This window comes from Sander lucioperca, chromosome 21 (genome assembly GCF_008315115.2).
Source record: "Sander lucioperca isolate FBNREF2018 chromosome 21, SLUC_FBN_1.2, whole genome shotgun sequence".
Lineage (NCBI taxonomy): Eukaryota > Metazoa > Chordata > Actinopteri > Perciformes > Percidae > Sander > Sander lucioperca.
The window spans coordinates 19682296-19707775 of NC_050193.1; the positions used below are offsets into that span (position 1 = coordinate 19682296).

Here is a 25480-nt window from a genome sequence, read left to right on the forward strand (position 1 = left end):
CTCACACAAAGGAAAGGCAGAACGACTTTTGGAAGAATTTGAGTTGGTCGTTCTCCAAGCTTTCTGCAGGAGTTTGTAAATTGATGCTGAATCTTTGCTTGTAATAAACCTTTTTATAATCAAGATCAGTGTCGGCGGATTCCTCTTCATACAGCATCACAGCATTACTATTTAAGACACCACAAGGGAACTGAGAATAAAAACTTGATTTTGATCACAGAAGGAAACATGACACACATTAAAGCAACAGAGAGACGTCTGTAAACTGTAAGTACTGCTTCTTACCTTTTTTGTTACATTACATGTCATTGTTGTTCTTTAACAAAATGTAATTTAGTTGTAGTGGGGCATCATTACACCAAGCCTTAATAATAATCATAAAGTTCAGTCATACAGGGGTTAAAGAACAGAACTAACTGCAGACAGCCGTCCAGCAATATTGATTAATAAGTAAATATTAATATTAGTTAATATAATTGGCAGTATGTTTATATGTAAATGTTTCCTGTTTATTTAAAATAAGAACAAATATCTGTTCCAGTATTTCTAATTATATAATATTATAATAGCACTGCTGTGAGTCCATTAGACCAGTGGTTCCCAAAGTGGGGTCTGGGGTCCTTGAGGGAGGTTCTGGGGGTCCCCAGCAAAAAGGGGAATAATGAATTTGAACTATAACTCTATCCATAAGTAAGACAATGACCGTATGTATGACTATTATGCTTATGGATTTCATAGACGTTCTGTAATTAAACATCTAAAAGCAAAAATTCTATCAGTCAGTGGTCTAATCTGAGTCAGTTTAAGGGTCCTTCATGTGAAAAAGTTTTGGGAACCACAGCATTGGGGGAACTGTCTGCGGTTAGTTCACGTGTCTGTAATAACAGCAGGACAGCCAACTGTCTGCGGTTAGTTCACATGTCAACAGTGTGATTCCAGAAGTGAAAGTCCCATTGATTTTCTCTGTAAAGATTTAGATTATCAGCCATAATGTCTAAACCATCCGAGGTAGACTGACCACGAGCTGTGAGATTGTGAAATGGAGGTTTATACTACCGTAGAAGCCAGAAGTGTGTATTAAATCAACCAACTTTTAAGAAAAACATGTTTTATTCATGATGTCATGGAGAAGTACTACACTACCCACAATCCTAAGCGTATCAGCGATGTCTCTAATTGGTGGAGCTCACTGTTACCATGGAAATGTTAAGGGAGATTGCAAACAGCTAGAGCACATTCAGCCCATGGATTGTAAAAATAGTGGAAATACCTCCAGTGGTCACAGTGAGTAACTCCACCTCCTCCAGCTGATTTCTGCAGCTTCTCTGATTTATTCTCTTAAATCATCCAAATGTCAGGATCAAAGATGGCCGCCACACAAAGTGACATCCAGCTCTGATTTCCATGAAGCAGTAAAATCCTCCAAACAGCTCCATGAGGCCATCTAGTGGACTGATAGAAGTAGAGCAGCTGATGTCAGCTTCCTCTGCTCTGATTCGTCCTCACCACTGACCAATGAGAACCAGCAGCATCTTCTCTGTCCAATAACAAACCACTATTGATCCATGTGTTGATCAGTTCTCTGTGTTGAGTGAATGAAATGTGATAAAGTGGTGAGAAAAGGCCCTCAGTAGTTCCCAGAGTTCAGTCATGTTTTCTAACTGCTTCTTTAGTCTGAGCAACAGTCCAACAAGCCAAAAGGATTCAACTGACACTGATATGACACAGAGAGAAGGAGCCAATCAGAGCACCAGCTGCTGATATTTAGCTTTTTTGATGATTGGACTGCTGCTCTCAGTGTTTCCTCTCCAGATGAAGGTGTGGACTCTGCTATGAGTCAGTGTGAGGACAGAGAGGAGGGAGTCCCTCCCTCTAAAGCCACTCTGTGTGGGGAACATGACAGCCAGACCAAAGCTCAGAGGTGAGAGGACCATCTCTAACTGTCCACCAATCAGATCACTCCACCATCGTTATTCACACTCAAAGCTCTGTGTGTGTTGTGTTTCAGCCCAGAGAAGCAGGACGGACCTGGACCTGGACCTGGACCTGAACATGGACCTGGACCTGGACCTGGACCCAGCTGTGTGTCCATGAAAAGTGATTGGTCTATGGGTGGTTTGATAGACTTCAAAGATGGACGCCACTCTGTTGATCAAAGGTGAAGATTTTAAACTGATGATGAAAACAAAATGATGTGTTGTTATTTATTGTGAGATCTCTGGGTTTTAGATGTTTTTAAAAAGTCTTTTAATGGACGGTGACGGCATGTGTCCTGTCAGCTCACTTTAACTCAGTCTCAGTTTCAGAGTTTACAACAAATAGTCAAATGTAAAATTACAGTTTATTCACGTTGTTTATTTTTGGTGTACACCTGTCTTCTACAATATATATTATATTTTACATTAACTGCCCTATTTTATGTCTTTGATTTTCTTTTTATACATATTTGTTTGAGCACAACTGGAGGGAGCCTGAGAACTTTTATTATTTTATTGCCAACGACTGCTTCACTGTCATCGTTGTGCATTTGACGATAAATAACTTGAAACCTAAATATAGGAAAAGGACTCTCAGTTGAAACTCGCTGCTTTGAGACAACATCTCTTCCTCTTATTATTAGATTAGATTCAACTTTATTGTAATAGCACAGAGTACCGGTACTGAGACAACAAAATGTCATTAAGCTTCTAACCAGAAGTGCAAAAATCAGTAAAGTGCTGAGTGATGTACAGAATATATACCAGGGAAAGATGCTAATAGTTAATAAGGCCCTAATTTGGTACATTTTGGTGGTACATTTTGGAGCTGACATTAGCTAATGTTGATGTAAACACAAATGTATCAGAAAATATTTAGGCAATTTAGTCTTGACCGGTCGTAGAATAAAATCCTTTGTGAGAAGACGAGACCAAAACACATCTTAAGTAGCTACAATACTGTCAAGGGCGACCAATCTAGTTCTACCATCTGGAAGTCCTCGCATATATTATTCTTATTAGACATTAGCATTACTATTCCACCATCATGGTCACCCCACAGCATCATATTCAAGCCTGTGCTGCCCTAGCTATAAAACATGTCTAAATTAAATATTGATCATGGATCATACACAATGTTAACAAGAACTACCTGGATACAAATATACTGTACAGACGATGTATTAAACCACTGTCAGGTTTTGTCTCAGTGTGTTGTGGGTCCAGTGCAGAATTTATCTTGTGTTTCTATCAGGAGGAACCTGGAAGAACCTGAACCCAGCTGTGTGTCCATGAAGAGTGACTGGTCTATGGGTCCTCCTTTAGATGGACGCCACTCTGTTGATCAAAGGTGAGGATTTCAAACTGATAATCAGCAGGACTAGTAAACGTTTACCACTACAGGGAGTCCTCTGATTCACTGTTAATGTCCAAACGTCACTTCATGGACCTTTACCTTGTGTTTGTCTCTGTGTGGACAGACATAATGTGAGCTACCATAATTCCTCAAATAAAAACCAGTAGTCAATTAAAAGCCGGGCCTCTGATAGTGGCCGGAGGCATGGACAACACGGACAAATAAAGGCCAGCCTTAAAATACGGCCGGGGAAATATTTGTGTGGATAATCTCATATAACGTGCATTCAAGTTCATCATAATGTACATTTCTAGCAATATAATTTAACAGATTCAACAATATATTCATGCTTTTTTCCACACTTAGTTTTTCTGGATTATGCTACTCATGTAAAGTATTATTGTCCTACTGGTATTTTAGTTAATATGGCTGTATGTGTTACTCAGCCAGGTGTAGTTTGTAGTAACGTACAGGTGCCAATAGATGGCAGTAGCTACATTGGATGTAACACGGGTCTCATTTAGTGCTAGCAGAGAATGACGGGCTCTGGTGCTAGTGACGGACTTTTCAACAACAAAACGAAGAGTTTTAAAGTATGCATAGGAAAACTCGGGTGAAAAAGCTGCAATACATTTTGACATTGACGCCAGGAGAATCCGATACTGGAAGAAACAGAAGGATAAGCTAACAAGATTAGCTGACAAGAGCAGAGCTAGCTAGCTGGAGGTGGAAGGAAAAAAGTTAGCCTGGAGCTAGAAACAAATAGCTACCGTCTGTAACGTTAATCAGATACTGGTGTGCTGCAAACCAGCAATGTGTTTTATAAAACTACTGTATGCTTTTATTGTAATCTACCAGCAATACCGAAGTTCCTGTATTTGAAAAAATACCTGGTACATTTACAGGGTTCAAACTGACACAATGGTGTGATTAATTATGAGCCAAATTGCTTTGTCGCTCTTCTGGCTGTTGTTGTATATGGTCATAGATATATACTGTATATACAGTACGTCAATATATATATATGGTGATATTTTTGCAAATGTTTCTTAAAAAATGAATGATCTCTGTCCACTGGAACGCTATGGCTTTTCATTTAAAACAATTATACTTATCAAACAGGGGAATTAGAAATAAAGGCCTGCCTCTAATAAAAGCCTGATTCAAATACAAGCCCGGTACCTTCTGCAGTTCTGGTAAAGAAAGGCCCCGGCTTTTATTTGAGGAATTACGCTAATTCTTCCTGATTCCTCCACAGAGTGGACCAGGAGAGCTCAGAGGTTCCCAGTGGTCAGTCTGCCCAGCAGCATCAAACACACCTGGACTCCATATTTATGGTCTGGACATGAACAACAACTACTTTTACATCTATTCTGTTCACAATCGTCTTCATGCTGCACTCTTCAGACCAGTCTGTCCAACATGGATCTGATGTTTGCTTCTATGATTTCAGTTTGATTTGTCATTCATATAATCTTCTGTTCCAGCTGCTGGAGGAGGAGATCGGGATGTTCGTGAAGAATGAGCTGAAGAAGATCCAGAAGGTTCTGAGTCCAGATTACCCAGAATGCTTAGAAAGTCAGAGGGAGGATGAGGAGGTGTTGGACAGTGAGGATGAAGAGCAGAGGAGGAGCAGCAGAGAGGCATTTCTGAAGATCACACTGCACTTCCTGAGGAGAATGAAGCAGGAGGAGCTGGCTGACCGTCTGCAGAGCAGTAAGAGGATTTCTCTAAAGATTTAACATGCTGGATAAATGGGACGTTTACTAATGTCTCAAGAGATGGACCAAAATATATTCATATACTCATTCTCTGAGAAATGTTGAAATATGTTTTTTGACTTAATGATCTTCTTTGTTGTGTGTTCATTCAGGAAGTCTTGCTGCAGGTGGTAGGCGTAAACTCAAAACTAACCTGCAGAAGAAGTTCCAGTGTGTGTTTGAGGGGATTGCTAAAGCAGGAAACCCAACCGTTCTGAATCAGATGTTCACAGAGATCTACATCACAGAGGGAGGGGCTGCAGAGGTCAATGATGAACATGAGGTCAGACAGATTGAAACAGCATCCAGGAAACCAGACAGACCAGATACAAGAATCAGACGAGAAGACATCTTTAAAACCCCACATGGAAGTGATGAACCAATCAGAACAGTGATGACAAAGGGAGTGGCTGGCATCGGGAAAACAGTCTTAACACAGAAGTTCACTCTGGACTGGGCTGAAGACAAAGCCAACCAGGACATACAGTTCACATTTCCATTCACCTTCAGAGAGCTGAATGTGCTGAAAGAGGAAAAGTTCAGCTTGGTGGAACTTGTTGATTACTTCTTTAGTGAAACCAAAGAAGCAGGAATCTGCAGGTTTGAAGAGGTTGTGTTCATCTTTGACGGTCTGGATGAGTGTCGACTTCCTCTGGACTTCCTCAACACTGAGATCCTGACTGATGTTACAGAGTCCACCTCAGTGGATGTGCTTCTGACAAACCTCATCAGGGGGAAACTGCTTCCCTCTGTTCGCCTCTGGATAACCACACGACCTGCAGCAGCCAATCAGATCCCTCCTGAGTGTGTTGACATAGTGACAGAGATCAGAGGGTTCACTGACCCACAGAAGGAGGAGTACTTCAGGAAGAGATTCAGAGATGAGGAGCAGGCCAGCAGAATCATCTCCCACATCAAGACATCACGAAGCCTCCACATCATGTGCCACATCCCAGTATTCTGCTGGATCACTGCTACAGTTCTGGAGGACATGTTGAAGACCAGAGAGGGAGGAGAGCTGCCCAAGACCCTGACTGAGATGTACATCCACTTCCTGGTAGTTCAGTCCAAAGTGAAGAACATCAAGTATGATGGAGGAGCTGAGACGGATCCACACTGGAGTCCAGAGAGCAGGAAGATGATAGAGTCTCTGGGAAAACTGGCCTTTGAGCAGCTGCAGAAAGGCAACCTGATCTTCTATGAATCAGACCTGACAGAGTGTGGCATCGATATCACAGCAGCCTCAGTGTACTCAGGAGTGTTCACAGAGATCTTTAAAGAGGAGAGAGGACTGTACCAGGACAAGGTGTTCAGCTTCATCCATCTGAGTGTTCAGGAGTTTCTGGCTGCTCTTCATGTCCATCTGACATTCACCAACTATGGAGTCAACCTGCTGACAGAAGAACAAACAATATCATGGCGGTGGTTTCTACTTAGAAACAAACCTGAACCATCACAGTTCTATCAGAGTGCTGTGGACAAGGCCTTACAGAGTCCAAATGGACACCTGGACTTGTTCCTCCGCTTCCTCCTGGGTCTTTCACTGCAGACCAATCAGAGTCTCCTACGAGGTCTGCTGACACAGACAGGAAGTAGCTCAAAGACCAATCAGAAAACAGTTGAGTACATCAAGAAGAAGATGAGTGAGAATCTGTCTGCAGAGAGAAGCATAAATCTGTTCCACTGTCTGAATGAACTGCGTGATGGTTCTCTAGTGGAGCAGATCCAACGGTCCCTGAGTTCAGGAACTCTCTCCACAGATAAACTGTCTCCTGCTCAGTGGTCAGCTCTGGTCTTCATCTTACTATCATCAGAAAAAGATCTGGACATGTTTGACCTGAAGAAATACTCTGCTTCAGAGGAGACTCTTCTGAGGCTGCTGCCAGTGGTCAAAGCCTCCAATAAAGCTCTGTACGTGCACACACAACTATCCAGATTAAATAGAGTGAATAGAGTGAGTAAATTTCAGTGAACTGCGAACAGGTGCGCGTGCCAGAAGGGAGCGCGAGTGCTGGATTTAACCAATCATCGAACTTCCACCGTCTTTGCCCAAATGCGAGAGTGCGGTGCCGGTGTGGTCTCTGTGGTAACGCGGCTAAAAAAAATGGAGGCAAAGTTTATCAAACTTGGAGCATGTAGATACAGCTTTAGTTGAGAAAGGAGTTAAAAACTAATGGCGCTGGGCACGAATAGATGACAAGAGGAAAAGGGTGGAGACGGGAAGCTGTTTAGCACTCTGTGCCTCAAATTGAGGGAGCCGGGTGCTTCTGCAGCGCATGTTCAAGGAAGACACTGTACGACAGCAGCGGTAAGAAAGGGCTGCTAGTCATTAGATGCTAGTCGCAAAGCTTCGGTCCGTGCACTCTGTCATACGAGTAAGTTACTGGCAACGACATCTACCACTGCGACTGCTCCTTCACTGACCGACCGTGATACAAACAATATGTGTGTGCACGTTCATAGAGGAACATGATTAGTCATTAACAATGGCCACTGTATAAAAGCTATCTGAAGCTCAAACTGCCCTGACAAAGCTGTCTGTTTGGAATTAGCATGGCACTTATTTAAACATCACGGCCTTGTCCCAGAGTTTAGACGTCTAGCTATATGAAAAGATAAACAATGCAAAGTTTTTAATATATGTAAATAAAGCAGCTAATATCAACATGGACAAAATCATGAATGTACTAATTCGCTTTTTTGATGATGACCTGGCCAAAGATACACAACATCTAGAAAGTTTTGTTTTCACAATGATTCATTGTAGGATTATGATATTATAGCAATATGTAAATCTACATTGACTCTTAATTTAACATATGGTTGGAAGAAGTAAAAATTGATCCAAAACGTTTTAGTTTTTAAAAATTATGACTTTTATTAGTGTGTAATGTCAGAAGGACTTTAACTGTTTTAACAGTCAAATTAACTTTAAAAAGTTTCAGGCTCAGGATTTTCTTTACTTTAAGCCCTGCTCATGGCTGAAGTTAAGTTTCTCCAGCTCTCCCCAGTTTGGCAAAAAATGCATCTCAAAATGCATCAGATTGATGCTCTAAAATATGGAATATTTAAAATTTTGTTCCGGGGGAGCATGCCCCCGGACCCCCCTAGAGGGGTAATATCCTTCTCACCTTTTTCACCCCTGACCTGTTTTCATGCCTGCTGATTGGTTGAAGGACTATCCAATGGCATACAGAGTCATTTGTGCAGTAGAAAAACCAGAGCAGACTCCCCAGACTAATGTTCAATCTTAAAAGATGGAGCTTGGTCTGGTGATAGCCAGACTAGTGTTGTAGATTTAATTTGTGCCGATGTGAAGAGTGGTTCATGTGGATTTAGAAAAGTAACAGATAAATATTTACAGACATTTTAAAATGTTAAATTGAGAACGAAATTTCCTACTCCCCCCGCCAGTCAACACGGTATAGTGTCTATTTACTGATAAGTAGGCCTATGATTGCGTAACATAATAACAAAGTAGTTGTTATGCATCACATGTGTATAATCAACCATTTGGTTAATAATGGTTTCATTATAATGGCAGCAGGGTTAATATTAGTGTTCTAAAACCGGAAGTGGTTTAACTGAGCAGAAGGCAGTGAATATGTTTGTGTAACTAGAAAAAGGATGTAGGTCAGGGGTCATCAACTACATTTTTCCAAGGGACAGAATTTTTCTAAGAAGACACTCTGGGGGCCGGACTTTCAAATAAAGAAAATAAAATGAATTTATACCTAATACGCCTATTCTTGTTTGAAATGTTCACTTTCTTGCTGAAATAATGCTATTTTTTATAACTGGCTCTTTAACTAGACAAAGATCTCAGACTAGGAGGCAGTTCACTGAGGAGTGATGGTTAAAGTATGTGATTAGGAAACATGGTTATAGTATGCAGTATCCTGATTGGTGGAAAATGCTTGCAGAAAGAAACTTATCAGGTAAAAATGTCACTGTCAAAGAGGCTGAAGCAGAAAGGAAAGTTGACGTGGAAAAGCCCAGCTTTATGATGAATGGACTGATAAGCAGGCTAGCATTCCTCATGTATGCCCCATTTGCAATGAAACGATGCTGTTGCAAAATAATACAACCAGCATCATCATCAACAATGAAGAACGCGAACATAACGATCGCGTAATTCACGTGCATATTAAGTAGCCACGTGCGTCTGTTTTGGTCTTATAATACATCCATAGTTTTACCGCTCCAGCGGAGAGGATGGCTCTCAGCCAGCAGTTAAGTTTATAAGAATTTGTCAAAATTCCCAGCAAATTAAGATAAACAGTTAGACAGCTTTTGTTTTAGCTTGTTTGTAAAAAAATTCTCTTTTTGCAGAGCAGAGCTGTGTTCGCGTAAAACAGCGCGGTGGACTGAGCAGACAGAGCAGATTGAAATTTGCTTTCTATATGTTTATGCCTGTCTATACAGGTGAGTGCATTGATAAGTATTGACTTTTTACTCACAAAGGTTTTATTGTAGCCTACTTACAGTAACCAGACTAGCGTGAGTTGATCTGCCCAGCGGCCGTTGGTAATCCTCTTTGTATCGTTCCCAGTCAGGTGCTGCGTGTTTTAACGTACACACATCTGGGCTCAGCTGTGTGTGTGGAGCTCGGGCAGCTGTACAGAATCCCGGCATGTGAATAGAGATGCAACCACAGGGGGCTGGGTTTGTGCTCTACCTGTGTATGTGTAATGTAATGTTACCTGCTTGAAATGCTAAATAACAGAATGGCTGGTGTAGAGGGTCAGGGGAGACTTTCTGCGTGTTATTCAGGAACATTAATTTCTCAGCTGTGTTTAGGGGCTTTGGGCGTTATCAGTGACGTCATCGGTCTGAAATCGAAACTAACCTCACTGAACGGAAAACTTCCCGGAGTACTCGACGCTCTCTCCGCAGCCTCTCTGGAGAGTCTCTGACTGGGAATCAGCTGTAAGTAGTGTTCTGTCACCTTTACACTTCACGGTTTGTTTTTCTGGCTGTTTATGATGGGATGTGAGTCCGGAGCTGTGCTGAAGTTACTGCGCAGTAAACACACACATGTCGCCGCCGCTGGGTGTTTGATCACAGTGTTTGGAGACAACTCAACATAAATCAACATGCTGTCGAATTATTGATGATTGGAATCAATAATTCAGTCTTTGTTAGAAACAGTGGATCACTGATGACTTTATTATTCTACTAAACGTGACAACTTTCTAATTTCCGGGTATTAAACCTCTGGGCGCGGCAGCGTAAAGACAGACACAGTAACACGCTGACATTTCCGGTGAATCCCTTCAAAATAAAGTGTAGGAGCTGAAGTGAGGATCAGAGAGACTTCAGCAGACTGCAGTGGGTCTGAAGGGCCCGGTATGCAAAGTAACTAAGTACTTTTACTCCTAAAATGCCTGAAAGCCTTTAGTAGGCCTACAGATACACATCATTACCCAGCGAGGCATGCAGCTGCACATTTTATTTTGCCTAAAGTGAAAACCAAATCACTTCAACATTCAGTCACATACAGAGCAACATGTGAATGGAACTTACTCCCAAATAATATTAAACAACAAAAACACTCAGTTCAGTTTTAAACAACCACTTAAAGAATACTACCTCCAAAGAAGCTTCAACATCTAACACTAATTCTTTGTAGGGAGTCAGTTATAGGGGCTTTTTTGTTATCACTTATTATTTAAAAAATAGATTAATTCGGAGTAGTGTAATGTCTTTTTTTCTTTGTTTTTATGTTAATATATGAGTTGTTTGTGAAAAATGTCTAATGTGTGTGTTGTGTTTAATGTGATGTTGTAAACTGTATTATCACAAAATAGACCGCAGGAAGATTCGCTTCTAGCTCATGCTGAAGCTAACGGGGAGCCAAATCAAACAAACAAAGTCTTCAGTGCTCCAGACTAACTTTTTGCCTTGGTTGCACTGGTGCGCCTAACTTTTTTTATTTAGGTGCACCAGCACAATTTTTTTTTAAACTAAAACATTTGACGATGTCACCTTGAACTCTGAGAAAACATAACAGACATTTTTCACATTTTTAGACTAAAGGATTAATCAAGGAAATAATCAGCAGATTAATCAGTAATGAAATTAAATCTTACATGCAGTTTAACTATAATATAATATAGTTATATTCATACTTTACTTAACTTTTATTTGTAACACAGTATATAATTATTATGAATACAAAGCTGCAAAGTGATTCACACACTGACTGGAAAACAATATTAATCCAAAAACAAATATGAAAATTAAAGTTAAATGTCTAACATCATGATAAAACATTACAAACTTTCACAATAAAACCAACAGTGAAAATTAGTTAAATAGCAAAGATAAAATGTCAGATTACATTGTGGTATATGTACTTCTACTTCAGTAAAGGATATAAATACTTCTTCCAGCGCTGCGTTCAGGAAAGAGTCAATGTGTCAGAATCTCTGCTGGAAACCAGTCAAAGTTTAAACTGTTCCCTCAGAGACATGAAACTTTATCAAACTTCACTCTCAGCAACAAGATCTCGTTAGAACGACTTCACTGGTTTACAACACAGAGAGAATCAGCCAATCAGAGGACCAGCTGCTGATTTTTGGCTTTTTTACCAGGAGAAATGATGTGAGGGATGAATGGGTGATGATGTGCTGATGAATGATTGGACTGCTGCTCTCAGTGTTTCCTCTCCAGATGAAGGTGTGGACTCTGCTATGAGTCAGTGTGAGGACAGAGAGGAGGGAGTCCCTCCCTCTAAAGCCACTCTGTGTGGGGAACATGACAGCCAGACCAAAGCTCAGAGGTGAGAGGACCATCTCTAACTATCATAGATCATACACAATGTTAACAAGAACTACCTGGATACAAATATACTGTACAGACGATATATTAAACCACTGACAGGTTTTGTCTCAGTGTGTTGTGGGTGCAGTGCAGAATTTATCTTGTGTTTCTATCAGGAGGAACCTGGAAGAACCTGAACCCAGCTGTGTGTCCATGAAGAGTGACCGGTCTATCGGTGGTTTAATAGACTTCAAAGATGGACGCCACTCTGTTGATCAAAGGTGAGGATTTCAAACTGATAATCAGCAGGACAAGTAAACGTTTACCACTACAGGGAGTCCTCTGATTCACTGTTAACATCCAAACATCACTTCATGGACCTTTACCTTGTGTGTGTCTCTGTGTGGACAGACATAATGTGAGCTAATTCTTCCTGATTCCTCCACAGAGTGAACCAGGAGAGCTCAGAGGTTCCCAGTGGTCAGTCTGCCCAGCAGCATCAAACACACCTGGACTCCATATTTATGGTCTGTACATGTACAACAACTACTTTTACATCTATTCTGTTCACAAACATCTTCATGCTGCACTTTTTAGACCAGTGGATTGTCAGTCTGTCCAACATGGATCTGATGTTTGCTTCCATGATTTCAGTTTGATTTGTCATTCATATAATCTTCTGTTCCAGCTGCTGGAGGAGGAGATCGGGATGTTTGTGAAGAATGAGCTGAAGAAGATCCAGAAGGTTCTGAGTCCAGATTACCCAGAATGCTTAGAGAGTCAGAGGGAGAATGAGGAGGTGATGGAGGGTGAGGATGAAGAGCAGAGGAGGAGCAGCAGAGAGGCATTTCTGAAGATCACACTGCACTTCCTGAGGAGAATGAAGCAGGAGGAGCTGGCTGACCGTCTGCAGAGCAGTAAGAGGATTTCTCTAAAGATTTAACATGCTGGATAAATGGGACCTTTACTAATGTCTCAAGAGATGGACCAAAATATACTCATTCTCTGAGAAATGTTGAAATATGTTCTTTGACTTATTGATCTTCTTTGTTGTGTTTATTTAGGAAATCCTGCTGCAGGTGGTAGGCGTAAACTTAAATCTAACCAGCAGAAGAAGTTCCAGTGTGTGTTTGAGGGGATTGCTAAAGCAGGAAACCCAACCGTTCTGAATCAGATGTTCACAGAGATCTACATCACAGAGGGAGGGACTGCAGAGGTCAATGATGAACATGAGGTCAGACAGATTGAAACAGCATCCAGGAAACCAGACAGACCAGATACAAGAATCAGACGAGAAGACATCTTTAAAACCCCACCTGGAAGAGAAGTACCAGTCAGAACAGTGATGACAAAGGGAGTGGCTGGCATCGGGAAAACAGTCTTAACACAGAAGTTCACTCTGGACTGGGCTGAAGACAAAGCCAACCAGGACATCCAGTTCACATTTCCATTCACCTTCAGAGAGCTGAATGTGCTGAAAGATAAAAAGTACAGCTTGGTGGAACTTGTTGATTACTTCTTTAGTGAAACCAAAGAAGCAGGAATCTGCAGGTTTGAAGAGGTCATGTTCATCTTTGACGGTCTGGATGAGTGTCGACTTCCTCTGGACTTCCTCAACACTGAGATCCTGACTGATGTTACAGAGTCCACCTCAGTGGGTGTGCTGCTGACCAACCTCATCAGGGGGAAACTGCTTCCCTCTGCTCGCCTCTGGATAACCACACGACCTGCAGCAGCCAATCAGATCCCTCCTGAGTGTGTTAACATAGTGACAGAGATCAGAGGGTTCACTGACCTTCAGAAGGAGGAGTACTTCAGGAAGAGATTCAGAGATGAGGAGCAGGCCCAAAGAATCATCTCCCACATCAAGACATCACGAAGCCTCCACATCATGTGCCACATCCCAATCTTCTGCTGGATCACTGCTACAGTTCTGGAGGACATGTTGAAGACCAGAGAGGGAGGAGAGCTGCCCAAGACCCTGACTGAGATGTACATCCACTTCCTGGTAGTTCAGTCCAAAGTGAAGAACATCAAGTATGATGGAGGAGCTGAGACAGATCCACACTGGAGTCCAGAGAGCAGGAAGATGATCAAGTCTCTGGGAAAACTGGCTTTTGAGCAGCTGCAGAAAGGCAACCTGATCTTCTATGAATCAGACCTGACAGAGTGTGGCATCGATATCAGAGCAGCCTCAGTGTACTCAGGAGTGTTCACAGAGATCTTTAAAGAGGAGAGAGGTCTGTACCAGGACAAGGTGTTCAGCTTCATCCATCTGAGTGTTCAGGAGTTTCTGGCTGCTCTTCATGTCCATCTGACATTCACCAACTCTGGAGTCAACCTGCTGTCAGAAGAACAAAAAACATCAGCACGTTTCTACCAGAGTGCTGTGGACAAGGCCTTACAGAGTCCAAATGGACACCTGGACTTGTTCCTCCGCTTCCTCCTGGGTCTTTCACTGCAGACCAATCAGACTCTTCTGCGAGGTTTGCTGACACAGACAGGAAGTAGCTCACAGATCAATAAGAAAACAGTCAAGTACATCAAGGAGAAGATCACTGAGAATCTGTCTGCAGAGAGAAGCATCAATCTGTTCCACTGTCTGAATGAACTGAATGATCGTTCTCTAGTGGAGCAGATCCAACAGTCCCTGAGTTCAGGAAGTCTCTCCACAGATAAACTGTCTCCTGCTCAGTGGTCAGCTCTGGTCTTCATCTTACTGTCATCAGAAGAAGATATGGATGGGTTTGACCTGAAGAAATACTCTGCTTCAGAGGAGGCTCTTCTGAGGCTGCTGCCAGTGGTCAAAGCCTCCAAAAAAGCTCTGTACGTACCCACACAACTATCCAGATTAAATGGAGTTCATCTTAATTTAGAAAAAAAACAACATTGTTTGTAATTGTTTTCTTATGTTTTGCTGATTCCTCTTCAGACTGAGTGGCTGTAAGCTGTCAGAGAGAAGCTGTGAAGCTCTGTCCTCAGTTCTCAGCTCCCAGTCCTCTAGTCTGAGAGAGCTGGACCTGAGTAACAATGAGCTGCAGGATTCAGGAGTGAAGCAGCTGTCGGCTGGACTGAAGAGTCCACACTGCACACTGGAAACTCTCAGGTTAGTGATCAGTTATTCTGAGATGTTATTTTCTTTGTATGTTAATTATTTAGCGGAGTGACTAAACAAGTTTAAAAGAGTGAATGAGGTTTAGAAGTCCTCTAGTCAGAGAGAGCTGACTCAGGAGCTTGTCAACATTGTAATGTCTTGATTCACAGCACATAAACTTGACTTGGATATACAGTTGGGTCCAAATGTATTTGGACAATGACAACATTTTGTTATTTTGGCTCTGGATTTGAAATCAAACAATGATTATGTGCTTACAGTGCAGACTCTCAGCTTCAACATAAGAATATTCACAGCTATGTTGAATGGACTATGCAGGAATTATGTTTGGACCCCATATTTAAGGGGACAAGTATTTGGACAAGAGGCTGCATCTGTTTCTTTGTGTCTGCATGTATGAGTCAGGCAGAGGTGGAAAGAGTACTAGAATATTATACTCAAGTAAAACTACTGTTACTTTAAAGACATTTTACTCATTTACAAATACATTTGTACAAATTTAATTAAATTCCAAGTAAAAGAAGGTCAGTATAAATGTTCTCTGAGTAAATGTTACTGCATTAAATGTTTAAAAGGTGAACAACATCATCAACATGACCCCTTAAGTTGTACGTATGGCTGATTCTGTTTTATTAATGGAGCTGGGCGCACATATAGGAGACTCATTTCCACTCTGACAGTCATAAGTGAATGTAGAAATGCTCAGCTGTTTGCATCTGTTTGCACTGTCAATAAGAAGAATGACAAACAAGTGCAACTTCACTGACTGGCGAGGTTCTGCAACAGAGCAAAATAACAATCAGTCATTCTCACAGAATCACAAACAATGTTTTACTCTAAGGTTACGTCTCTCACCCATAAGGACCCACTGTGACACACGTGTTACACACTCTTTAAATGTTCTGGAAAGTTTCTCATTCAGCTTTATCCTTGATTTTAACTCATGGAGCCCCTTAGTGACACTGATGGAACATCCTGGTAGTGGTCATGTGACAGTTTGTCAGTTTGTGTATGCATTACAACATTTCCAAGATGACTGTGTGCATCGTTAACAGATTTGACAGAACTAGCCAATTTTTTAAAGCATTTTTCTTTGTTTCTAAGGTAAGATTTATTTAAAGTTTCTAATGCTTACATAACAACTCATATATTAACATTAACCTGTTCTGTCCACATTTGTTGAACAAATTGATATAAAACACATTAGGTAAATATTGTTGTGACATATTTGTCACATCGGGTTTTTAACCTTTAAAGAGTCATGGAAAACCTAATGTGACACGTGTCACAATAAGAAAAACTATAATGATCTGCTCAATTCATTTAGCTGATTCAATAATATTGAACTAACATATTTTGTATTGTTCAATTCAAAGCATTTTGAACCAAATGTAAACAAAAAATCATGTCAAATTAATAACATTTTTGTAAATATATATATATATAGGAAACCAACAAACAAGATTTTACTACCCTATATCCATCATATTATAATGTAATTTTAGTTTTCTTTTAGTCTTTCTCAGAGAAGCAGAGGATCTGTTGATGAAAGGGTGGGGAAAGAGGAAAGCATTGCCACTGGCAAGTGGTATGACGATATATGTGTAACCCTGATCTCATACTACTGTACAATTAAACCTCACGACAAATCTTGTTGCTGGAGCAGGTCAGACAACGGATTTATGGAAGTCAACAGGCCACACATAGTCAAGAGTACAACTCACTCTCACTTGATGGATCTAAAAAAAGATTTTGATGTCAAAGTTCAGAAGTAAAGTTGTAATGTTGACATATGTTGTAAAACAGTAAATTATAAGACAAATCTGTGAAACTAAGCAAAAAGACAAGCTGATGAATGAGAAAATGAGGAAAAAAATTACTCTAAACTAGGGCTGTAGCGATACACTAATCTCACGATACGATACGATACGATACCCGATATTCAGCTCACGATACGATATATATCACGATATTCAGCCAACGATACGATTCGATATAATTCGATACACTTACATCATTTTCTGAAAGATTTAAAGGGGACAGCAATTTTGGTGACATCTTGTGAGTGTTCCATTTACTTGGATTTAATTAATTGAACTGAAAACTAAAACATCAATTACATAATATATGTCTCTGACTGGACAGAGAGTCTACAGCTTGCAAATGCTGGACAAAATGAATCAAAGATGTGTTGAGAAAATGAGTTCCATTTATTGAAAGCTTACAAGCCTTTGAAAAGTAAATAAAGTGCAGTATTGCAATTAACAATGGAGAGTTAAAAAGTGCAGCAAGTGGCCTGTTCTGAACAGTTTCTTTGACAGTTTTTTTAGCTTGACACTGAACATATGAGGTAGCCAGTCTAGCCACCAGGTAAGTAAACATAGTACCTTGGCTTCTCCTCAGAACACACCCAAGAAACGCTAACTTGAGCGTACGCTCTGCGCGTGCGCGAAACGTGATACGTCTCCATAGCAGCAGGCAGCGCTGCTCTGTATTATTTCCATTAACAGACTGATTGTTTCCCAGAAAATGAGAACCGGCAGCTGATTGGACGAACGCTTCACGTGATTCTTTTTTCTCCGGAAACTCACAGCCAGACTGTCATGGCGGCTCGTTCAGAATACGATCTCATATTGTACTAAAAAAGTTCACCGAAACGTGTTTCTGAAAACATTTTAAGAGAGAAATAGGCCGTGTAGTTGCTGAATCTGCCTTCATTTCAGATCAACAAAGGTTAGTTTAAAAGATTTTCGTCAGATTTTGACATCCGCTCGCCATTTCCGGGTGAGTCCCGACTGCCCTGTCTCTGACTGAGCATGTCAAATCAGCCAAAATGAAGGCCGACGGCTCCTCGGACGGACGACGGCACGGAACACACCGAACAGACTCGAGTCACTGACCTCGCCAGACGGTCCAACGGCTGATAATCGGCTCTGTGTGTCAGCGGTTAGCGCCCATAGACGTCGGCGTCTGTGTAAAGTTAGTACGGGTAACTTGCTCTACAGCGACACTAGCAGCTGGCTGACCAAATCGCTCTTCCTGCAACGCGAACGGGGTATGGGGTAAACACCTTTTTATATTGTCAACGGTAAACACGGGGGATTTGAATGGGACTTATGTGTCGATACTCGCGGCTTAAAAATCGATACTTTCTTGGGAAAAAAAATATCGAAACACTAATAACACGTTACACAGCAAGTAACGTTAGCCTACCACATGCTACAGTAGTAACTGGATTAAGGATTAAACACGGCTAAAATGCTGACAGCTAAATGGTGTAGTGTGACTGTATTTCACTGTAGAGGATTCCAACAGCGGGACGTACAACAGTCTGCTGCTAAAGCTATGAGCTAAAAGACTCAAACTAGCACTTGTCACTGCTGTTGTGATGGGACAAAATGTTGCGTTTACTGGTAAACTGGTAAACCTCGTGACCGACTGCTATCTGTTGTGGAATTTTCCTCACGTTACCTTGTCCTCTGTGACTGTCTACATCTAAACTAATCTGTGCAGTACAGGGAACAGCTCTGATTGGCTCATGGAGGCACGTGATCAGACAGAAAACAGAAAAAAAAAAAAAAACTTTGATACGGAGCGTTCTATGAATGGAATGACGCATTTTAAATATCGCTCGATCACGTGAATTTGATTGTGGGAAGCCAAAATAGTGATCATGATTAAAATTGGATTAATTGTGCAGCCCTAATGCCCCCCGTAATTTCCTTTTAAGGGGGAATAGGTCTGGGTTCTTATGGGTTAAATCTGACGTCTTCCTTATCAAAACAAACATTTGTAATTGTTTTCTTATGTATTGCTGATTCCTCTTCAGGCTGAGTGGCTGTAACCTGTCAGAGAAAAGCTGTGAAGCTCTGTCCTCAGTTCTCAGCTCCCAGTCCTCTAGTCTGAGAGAGCTGGACCTGAGTAACAACAATCTGCAGGATTCAGGAGTGAAGCAGTTGTCGGCTGGACTGAAGAGTCCACACTGCACACTGGAAACCCTCAGGTTAGTGTTCAGTTATTTAAAAACCATTACCGTCTGAGCTGTTATTTTCTTTATACATCTGTTATGAAATGGACTGACAACAGGCCAACCTGTCAGAGAAAAGCTGTGAAGCTCTGTCCTCAGTTCTCAGCTCCCAGTCCTCTAGGACTGACCAGGGAGCATGTCAACAGTATATTGTCTTGGTTCACGATATTTTGCTAAACATCTTTGGTTCAATGAAGACAGAATCAGCAGTGCTCTATATCGTTCATTTATTTTCTTAATAGACACACTAACTGAAGGACTACATAAACAAACCTTTCATAGTAAGACACATAACCCCACCCCCAGGTAATCAGTTCATTGAGAACGGATGTGTTGGTGGCATGATGTCACTGTGGATGTGCGATGGTTTCAAGCACCTAATAGTTGCAACACGGCACATAAACTGGACTTGGATATACAGTTAGGTTCATGTATACAGTATATATACTGTACAATGACACGATTGTGTTATTTTGGCAATACATTTTAAATGAACTAATGATTATGTGCTGAAAGTGCAATTTCAGAGTATTCACAGCTATGTTGAATGGACTATGCAGGGATTATGGTCGGATCCCATATTTTAGGGGACCAAAGCATTAGTTGGTTTGCATCTGTTTATATGGAAAAAAGATCTGCCTGAACCAACACTACACTCCATTAGTGTTGACGACAGTCATTTTAAACTGTGGACAGATGTATATGACTTAACATGAAACTAATTTTAGAGTACTGACGTGTGTGTGTGTGTGTGTGTGTGTGTGTGTGTGTGTGTGTGTGTGTGTGTGTGTGTGTGTGTGTGTCTGTAGTCTGTCAGGCTGTCTGGTCTCAGAGGAAGGTTCTACTTCTCTCGCCTCAGCTCTGAGTTCCAACCCCTCCAATCTGAGAGTGCTGGACCTGAGCTACAATCATCCAGGAGACTCAGGAGTGAAGCTGCTGTCAGCTGGACTTAAGGATCCAAACTGGAGACTAGAAATTCTCAGGTATGGAAAGACAACAGCAGCTCTCACACTGTTTCTCTGTCCCTAACTGATGAACTCTGGTTCATGTTTAATGGAGGATCTGAGTGAAGGAGTATGAAGTTGATTCTGACTTTGTTTCTTCCTGCAGGACGGACCATGGTGGACTGCAGTGGTTGAAACCTGGTCTGAGGAAGTGTGAGTGTGTTTAAAGTTTGATTAATGAGAACTCAGCTGCATGTTACACTAGATGTTTTCATTTTCTTGACTGAAGTAAGATGATACGCAAACGTAACAAAGTGATCTAATAAATATATTTCATTAACAGTCTAGCCAACAGAAAGCTAACTTTGTTTCTTTTGACTGTCACTAAACTGGAGAAAGTTTAATGAACTGTATTTGCTGATTCTTGGTATGAACATTAGCTTCAGTACATCGGTCAGAAGGCATCTGATAGGACCCCAGTATCAGTTTACTGCACTTTATTGTGTTAGGTTGAAGGCACAGCAATGCACAGGGAACTTATTCACTTCAGACTAAATCTGTGAACCTGAGGCTCTGCAAACAGAAATGAAAGCACAAAGTTAGTGCATATTAAATACAATCCAACAATAAGTATGCTTCACATTCTTAGGATACAATTATACATATTCATAACTGAACAAATTAACTAAGTTACTCAATTTACCTTAATATCAAACTAAAGTGCTCAAAATGCCATAATATCATAGTATTATACATTTACAAAGGCTGCCATCATAAACCAAACACATCCACTAATACTTTAACACAATAGGAAGCCATTATTATGGAGGATATATTTATTCATAATTCAAATTGAAAGTCCAAAGAGAAAACGAAGCAAGATCAAATTAAAAATATTATTATTTTACTACGCTACTTGGAAAAATCATGCCATAATTAAATTTAAAAAACAAAAAGGAAACTGAAAAAGCAAAGCTGAAATGTAAAATAATTTGAAAATGTAAAGTTCAATGTAAAAAGTCAAATTTGAAATGCAAAGCTTAAATATAAATGCTTAAACTTGAAATCTTTGAAATCTTTTATTGAATGACAACAACATCAAATATGAAACTCAAAATGTGAAATGGAAAAGCTTAAATAGAAATACTTAAATTATTATTATCATTATCTCAAATAGAAAAAATAAATTTAGCTTATATTTAAGCTTTGCATTTTAAATTTGACTTTTTAAATTGAACTTTACATTTTCAAATTATCATTTTACATTTCAACTTTGCTTTTTCAGTTTCCTTTTTCTTTTTTAAATTTAATTATGGCCTGATTTTTCCAAGTAGCATAGTAAAATAATAATATTTTTAATTTGATCTTGCTTCGTTTTCTCTTTGGACTTTCAATTTGAATTATGAATAAATATTTTCTCCATACGTTATGGCAGTGACAATATTCTACATAGAGCCTTAATTAATTAAATTAATTCCCATTGCCTATACAGCCCCGTTACACTGGTAAACACTAGGAGTGTGACGAGACACCCAGCTCACGAGACGTGAACTTCTACTGAATATTCTACATAGAGGCTTACATTGGTAAACACCGCCCTCTAGTGAAGAAAATCTAAATTAAATTGACACGGTTGAATTGCATCACTTTGAATCACTTTCAGCTGTAAATCTGTAAATCACCATCAGCTTGATTTATAAACTGAATGAATTGTTATAACTGGATTGTTGAAGTTAAAGTTTGTTAAACATCATTCACAGCTGAATATGATATGCAAGTTTAAATGATTTTCTTTCAGTAATTGTCAGTAAAGTTGTTAATAAATCATCAGATGATAACCTGCAGCTGTATTGTGTCTTGTTCTCTCCATCAGATGTCTGTGAACTGGAACTGGACACAAACACATTAAACGGAAAACTCAAACTGTCTGACAGCAACAGGAAGGTGACAAATGTGGAGGAGGATCAGTCATATCCTGATCATCCAGAAAGATTTTACTTCTGTCCTCAGCTGCTGTGTAGAGATGGTCTGACTGGTCGCTGTTACTGGGAGGTCGAGAAGAGAGGAAGAGTTTATATATCAGTGAGTTACAGAGAAATCAGCAGGAGAGGAGACAGTAAAGACTGTGTGTTTGGAGGGAATGATCAATCCTGGAGTCTGAGGTGCGATGATGTTGGTTACTCTGTCTGGCACAATAACAGCTATACAGCCCTCCTTTCCTCCTCTGTCTCTGATAGAGTAGCAGTGTATGTGGACTGTCCTGCTGGCTCTCTGTCCTTCTACTCAGTCTCCTCTGACTCACTGATCCACCTCCACACCTTCAACACCACATTCACTCAGCCTCTCTATCCTGGGTTTTTGCTCTGGTCAGCTGGTTCCTCAGTGTCTCTGTGTCCTCTGCAGGACTGAGCGTCTCTCCTGTAGACAGAAAGACAGAAAGTTATAGATAGATATATAGATATGTATTATCTTGTATGTTTTTATGTAAAGGACATTATGATTCTCTATTTGTGAAGTGTTCTTTAAATAAAGCTATGTTGAATTAATCAGAAAGCAGCAACGATTCATAAGAAAAACTTAAATTTGTGTTTAACATATTTTTTGTAATTCATCCATCCTCGTTATATGTTTGTAAACATAACACTGAAGTATATGTTGCCATGTTTTGCTGGCTATACTCTGCATTTTGCTTCATTGAAGATGGGGGCCTTAGTGCTGCATTGTGTACCATGTATTGTGTAGTGAGTTGGTCTGGTTCCTCAGTGTCTCTGTGTCCTCTGCAGGACTGAGAGTCTCTCCTGTGGACAGAAACACTGACTGAAGATTAGCTGCTGAAATCAAAGTTCAGTCTGTTCACCATCACACACTACAGACCAAACATTAATCATTTTTGCCAATAAATCACATGTCAATTTAAACATTCGAGCCCATCTATCTCTATTAGACCTCGCAGCATAGTGTCCTCTTTGACAAACAAAATACAGATTATAAAGACAAGACCTGGGGAAGTACAGCAGTTAAACTGTCTGCTCTTTATGAATTACTCTTTACTTGTACTTCCCTTTGTTTTGTGTTACTTAGTTTTGAATATGTATTTTCTTGTATGTTTTGATGTAAAGCACATTATGATTCTATCTGTTAAAAGTGTTCTTTAAATAAAGCTATGCTGAATTTGTCATGTTTTTGTCCTTGTCAAGTTTCTGTGTTTTAGTTGGTTTCATGTTTTCTGTTTGTTTTCATGGACTTCCTGTTTTATTTTGAAATCCACTGTTTGGTTACATCCCTGGTCACTTGTCTTCCTGTCTTTGTTTGTTTCCCGCCTTTTATGTTCATCTGCCCCCGCTGTAAGGTGATTCACCTGTGTGTAGTTGTCTTCCCATTCCCCCTATATATATATATATATATATATATATATATATATATATATATATATATATATATATATATATATATATATATATATATTGTCCACTTACCCTTTGCCAGATTGTTGTTACTCCTCGTGTGTCTCACTCTCCAGCGTTTTCTAGTGTTTGTTTCCAGTGTTTCCTGATCTATTGCCTGTATTTTCGACCACGTCTTCAGCCTGTTGGATTTGTACCGTTGCCTGGATTGTTTATATTTTAATAAACAAACTCACCTTCTACTCCGTGTTGAGTCGAGCATTTGAGTCTGACATTGTACCCGTGACAGAATTTATCAGAAAGCAGCAACGATTCATAAGAAAAACTTAAATTCATGTTTAACAATTTTTTTGTAATTCATCCTCCTAATTCATCCATCCATCCTCCTTTATATGTTTGTAAAAACACTGAAGTTTATGTTGCCATGTTTTGCTGGCTATACTCTGCATTTTGCTTGATAGAAGATGGGGGCCTTAGTGCTGCATTGTTTACCATGTGTTGTGTATTGGGTTTGTGTACCAGGTGTTGTGTATTGGGTTTGTGGTGTTATGCCCCTGGAGGCCAGGGTGAGCATATCATGCTCTCACCTATACACACCTGCAAGCTAGAATCACTCTGATGTTCCCTTTGTGTCACTACACCCTGAGGAAAGCTCAAGCCGACACACATTGGTGTATTTTTTAATGTCTTTCCCTATTTAATAAAGGCCTTTTATCACTTTTTGTAACCAACATTGAGTGCCTGGACTTGATTTTTTATGACTTTCTTGGTCATAATTCTTCCTTTGTCATGTTTAACAATGATTACACATGCCTGTAAGTCCAGCAACATTATACTGTTAGATGTATAATGGAGTTTGGTGGGGGGAGATGGAACTAAACAGACATGTTTCAGTGTTTATCTCGCAGCATTCAGGACCGTAATGGGAGAAGAAGATATTCATCTTGACCGGACAAGCAGTCGATACGTCCCGGCTGCTGCCCGGTGTCCTGTCCTGGAAATGTCTCTGGAGAAAAAGAACATCGTTCACAGCGGCGAGCAGAAGGAGAGTTGCACCAAGCTAGCCACAGTTAGCCACACTGGCTGGACAGGAAACAGGGAAGTTACCTTAAAAAAATAAAAGAGCAACACGAAGGGTGAGTTAGGTTTATAAATACTCACCATGGACAGGCCGTCCAGACCCAATTTACAATGCAAGAGTTTGGTACAGATACATTTCCATGACATGAATTCAAGTAGAATTAAAGTAATAAGTTTGAACTAAATGTGGCTTAATGGACAGGACAGGTGAGAAAGGGGAGAGAGAGGGGGAAGACATGCAGGAAATCATCACGGGTCGGAGTCAAGTTCTGGACCTCAGCGTCGAGGCATAAACCTCTAAATATATGTGCGTCTGCTCTACCCACTGAGCCAACCCGGCCACGCAAAGAAACAAATTAACCTCATTGATGGTTCTGCTGATCGTTGGTTTCTTTTGGTAGACATTACAAAAAACATGTTAAACACTGTAACAAATATGTTCATGAACCTGTTTTAAATTCACTGATTAAAATAAATAAGCCAAATAGTTGCTGATTAATGATCTATGTATTAACTAGTTGTTTGAGTTTTGTGATTGTTTGTGTTTTTTGACCATCAAAAGAGTAGATGTTTTATTCTATGTATATTTAAAATGACTGCGTGCTGAAGTAGGACTTCACCCGACGTGAAGACGCAGTAATACCTTCTTTATTTCACCAATTCCACTCGCCTGTGTAAAGATACTTGTTAATAAAAACAATTCAGATTCATATTTAACATATGTAATGTGTTATGCGTAACGGCTGCGGATCCGCTCCGGAACGCCGGCGGAGTCATTAGGTTTCCATTAAAGTCAATGTGTGTATTTGTGTGTATTGTGTGTATAATGTGTGTATTTCCACTGACTACGGAACGGCTGCGTTCCGACTGCGTCCCAGCTCCGGCGGTCCGCAGCCCTCCCGCCCTCAACATGAGACAAAGCCATCTTCTAACCTTAAACAAACCAGGAACTATATTCATTCTACCACTTGGGCGGAGTGATTTGCTTTGCATCAAGCCTGTCTCACTCCGCCCAAGTAGCAGAATGAATATAGTTCCCGGTTTGTTTACAG

General features: G+C 40.4%; 1 protein-coding gene across 1 annotated transcript; it reads left to right on the forward strand.

The window, feature by feature from the left end:
• Positions 1-199: 199 nt before the first annotated feature.
• LOC116039038 (protein NLRC3-like) lies at positions 200-23297 on the forward strand. Its single transcript, XM_035996531.1, has 12 exons — positions 200-267; positions 1799-1921; positions 2009-2158; positions 11755-11877; positions 12035-12139; positions 12307-12385; positions 12547-12775; positions 12923-14684; positions 18803-18976; positions 19810-19983; positions 20111-20157; positions 21818-23297. The coding sequence occupies exons 2-12, from the start codon at positions 1833-1835 to the stop codon at positions 22351-22353; spliced, it is 3468 nt and encodes a 1155-aa protein (XP_035852424.1). The 5' UTR covers positions 200-267; positions 1799-1832; the 3' UTR covers positions 22354-23297.
• The last annotated feature ends 2183 nt before the right edge of the window (positions 23298-25480 follow it).

Excerpts from the sequence above, each read along its gene's own strand:
- LOC116039038 (XM_035996531.1), top strand. The coding sequence starts at position 1,833 with ATGAGTCAGTGTGAGGACAGAGAGGAGGGAGTCCCTCCCTCTAAAGCC. Across the intron at positions 11,878-12,034 it reads AGCCAGACCAAAGCTCAGAG|GAGGAACCTGGAAGAACCTG; the intron begins GTGAGAGGACCA and ends TGTTTCTATCAG. Across the intron at positions 20,158-21,817 it reads GAAACCTGGTCTGAGGAAGT|ATGTCTGTGAACTGGAACTG; the intron begins GTGAGTGTGTTT and ends TCTCTCCATCAG.